This window comes from Fragaria vesca, linkage group LG6 (genome assembly GCF_000184155.1).
Source record: "Fragaria vesca subsp. vesca linkage group LG6, FraVesHawaii_1.0, whole genome shotgun sequence".
Lineage (NCBI taxonomy): Eukaryota > Viridiplantae > Streptophyta > Magnoliopsida > Rosales > Rosaceae > Fragaria > Fragaria vesca.
In genome coordinates, this window is record NC_020496.1 from 5,703,121 (window position 1) to 5,706,007 (window position 2,887).

The 2,887-nt window shown below is 39.1% G+C and overlaps 1 protein-coding gene across 1 annotated transcript in view; it reads right to left on the bottom strand.

Annotated features, from left to right (window-relative positions):
* The window catches only part of LOC101307612, a 23,092-nt gene that overhangs the window by 7,095 nt on the left and 13,110 nt on the right, over positions 1-2,887 (bottom strand). Inside the window, exons 13-18 of the mRNA XM_004304985.1 lie at positions 1,750-1,931; positions 616-804; positions 469-531; positions 304-393; positions 142-201; positions 7-32 (exon numbers count right to left, since the gene is read on the bottom strand). Coding sequence (XP_004305033.1) covers positions 7-32; positions 142-201; positions 304-393; positions 469-531; positions 616-804; positions 1,750-1,931 — 610 coding nt within the window. The remainder of the gene's footprint in view (positions 1-6; positions 33-141; positions 202-303; positions 394-468; positions 532-615; positions 805-1,749; positions 1,932-2,887) is intronic.

Genomic DNA, 2,887 nt, shown 5'->3' on the forward strand with positions numbered 1-2,887 from the left:
GACAACCGTCCTAAATCAAGCCACCAAGCATTCTGCACAGAGTATTTAACTCAGCTACTGGTTGCACCAAACATTTTCTCTTTTGCTTGAAACATAAATATGAATATCGTTGTAGTTGGAGATGGGAAAGAGAAAAAAAACCTGTGCAAATGATATGGTGAGCCATCCTGCAGCACTGAATGCTTCAGATAGCCACATTGTCTGCTCGATAAACATGTAATGAAAGAGCAAGAAAGTTTCAGATTTTTTTTATGTAACAATCTCCAGCAGCCCCGGTTATAAAAGGGTAATGCAAAAACTTACACCTCTACGACCAATGAGATCGGTTATCTTCCCATTTACTAGTGCACCAATCATTCCTCCAACCGTCATTATTGAACCAAAAACTGAGTACTGAATGATCAGAGTAGAGTCTATCAAATGCCAATAGCAGCTAAAATTAGGGAAAAAAAAACTTTTAGCACTCACTGCTGCAACTGTAAGGCCCAAGTCTTCCACAATTCCTGATTCAGCAGAGGATGAATATCCTATCTACAATCCATTGTCATTTGTTCAACCAAAGAACTCCCAAATGAGAAAGATGTGTACTTCAAAATGTGAATGAGAGTAACTTACAGCACAGCCATAGCCAAAGGAACCGCAGAGAGCCACCAATGTGCTCAGAACCACAACAAGGGTGGCAGAGGAGGAGGACCCACTTGGGTTTAAGACATCACTGCAATCACCTGAACCTCCATTGATGTTGGACTTTAACCCTGACAGAGACAGTAGCCCTTCTTCCATGGTTTCTCTGCCCATCTCTTCCTTCAGGAGAACAATCAGAATGTCGTAACAAGAAATTAAACAAAAAGGAAATGAGTCAGTAGAGCAGCACTGTGGTCAAGACTTGTGGACTTACAGTTGGACCCATAAGTTGGGTAGGTAAATTCCAAAATAATCCTTATTTGATTTTAATATTTTGGGCCTTGGTCTCTGGCGCAAGCTTTGCGACGAACAAAACTGTGGAGTCAGAGTGTCAGACGTGGCTGAGAAGAAGAAAAATATTCCTGAAGTAGCACAGTAGTGATCACACATATTATCAACAGTCTCTTGTGTGAAAGAAACAGGCCAAGGTATAAAGAACAAAATTTGACATACCTTCCGCATTCAATTCCATCATGAAATTGAAGGTGTATATATGTTACTATCCAAGCACAAGACCAATTCACCATACTCAATAGGCTGCCAGCTGTACCTTTAACGTTTATGGGGAATATCTGAAATTGAAACGATTCCAACTCCGTTAGGAAACTTTCGAAAGACATCAGTTGAAGTGCACAAAGCTCACCTCAGGGTAGTCCTGCGCGCTAGGCCTGCTGTGTATGAGAAAGAATTAATGCAGTATGTTATAGATCGCAATTGATAATCTTTCAGGCAAAGTTGATGATATGCTTGTATTCATGAAATGTTGGCATTTCGAAATTGGTTCAAGGTGCAAAAGAGAGTGAAAGCTTGTCATTTGGTCAGAATGTACCTACCAATAAACTGATGTACACAAAAACGGGAGTGAGCTCTTTCCAGAAAAGGGAAAATTTTAAAAACAGTACATGAAATATGCTCCACCAATAATTGAGGTTATTGAACTTCCGAAACTATCATATACGTACATGAACTTATGAACTAGACGCAATTTAAGCACATTCCGTTAACTACTCCGTGACAAACAATGCCATTGTTAAATAATAGAAGGGTAAAATAGTATTATCATACCCAAGTCATTTTTATATCTTTTCCTTCACCATTTCGAGTCTCCCAGTCCTTCTCTGTCTCCTCTCTGTCTCTTTCTCTTTCACACCCATATACGGCTGAAATACTAATTGGTGCGTCTTTGTCCTGTTCATCGCCGGTCTCTATGATGCATAACGTTGGCAACACCAACAAAAAGGCCGAGCCTGCAAATGGTCGGTTTCGAAAAGTTAAGCCTTTAGTGATACATAGTTTCATAAGAAGATGAAGTTTTGCAAAAGTGGGTTTTGGGTTGATTGATCTTTCGTTTTCAATCAACAGTTTCAATGTTGGATATATATTGGTTTGGTTGATTGATTTTTGTGTATAAAAGGTTATGGGTTTTTGGTTCATTTGATTGAATATATATTGGATTTGGTTGATGTTTCATCAATTTTGACGACAAAAAAAGAGGTTCTAGGTATAGAAATTGGAGCTCTACAAGATGTTTAATGTTCTATGTGTTCAAATTTGGTTGATTGATTTGTGATTTTGAGGTGAGTCCATACGTGGGTTAAATTCTTTAATTTCTTCTTCTCTGTTATGAACAACGCATATACCTTGAAATCCATAGGCGGGTAGTTCCCAGCTGTGCGAGGTTGCTGATGTTGAGATTTTCTTTCCAGTGACCGAATTTCTGAGTGTGTTTGGATGTGGAGATGGTGACGGGGGATGAGGAAGGGGGAGTGGTGGCAAGGACTCCATTGGAGAAGTCCTTGTGTCATCTGGCGTTGTCAAAATCAATAGTTGTATATTGTATACCTTTTTATGCTTGTATAGACATAGTTACCCTTAAATATATGATGGGATGTATACAAACTAACGGAGTAGTTGATAGAATGTGCTAAAGCTAGATCGAGTTTATAGTTGGAAAAATTTCAGTTTACTACCTTGAACTTTAGGTCTAAAATCAGTCTGATACCTTATCTTTTTTTTAATCAGTTTCATACTTAAACTTTCAAAATAACATCAATCTTTTTACTCTCTCTCTCTCTCTCCAACCATTGGTGACAACCCACGCGCCGGCATGGCCAAACCCATAATTACTTTGGGCACCCATGGTTTCTCTCTCTTCCTGGTGTAGCCCATCTCTTCTCTTGCTACTACAACGACATCCCTTCTT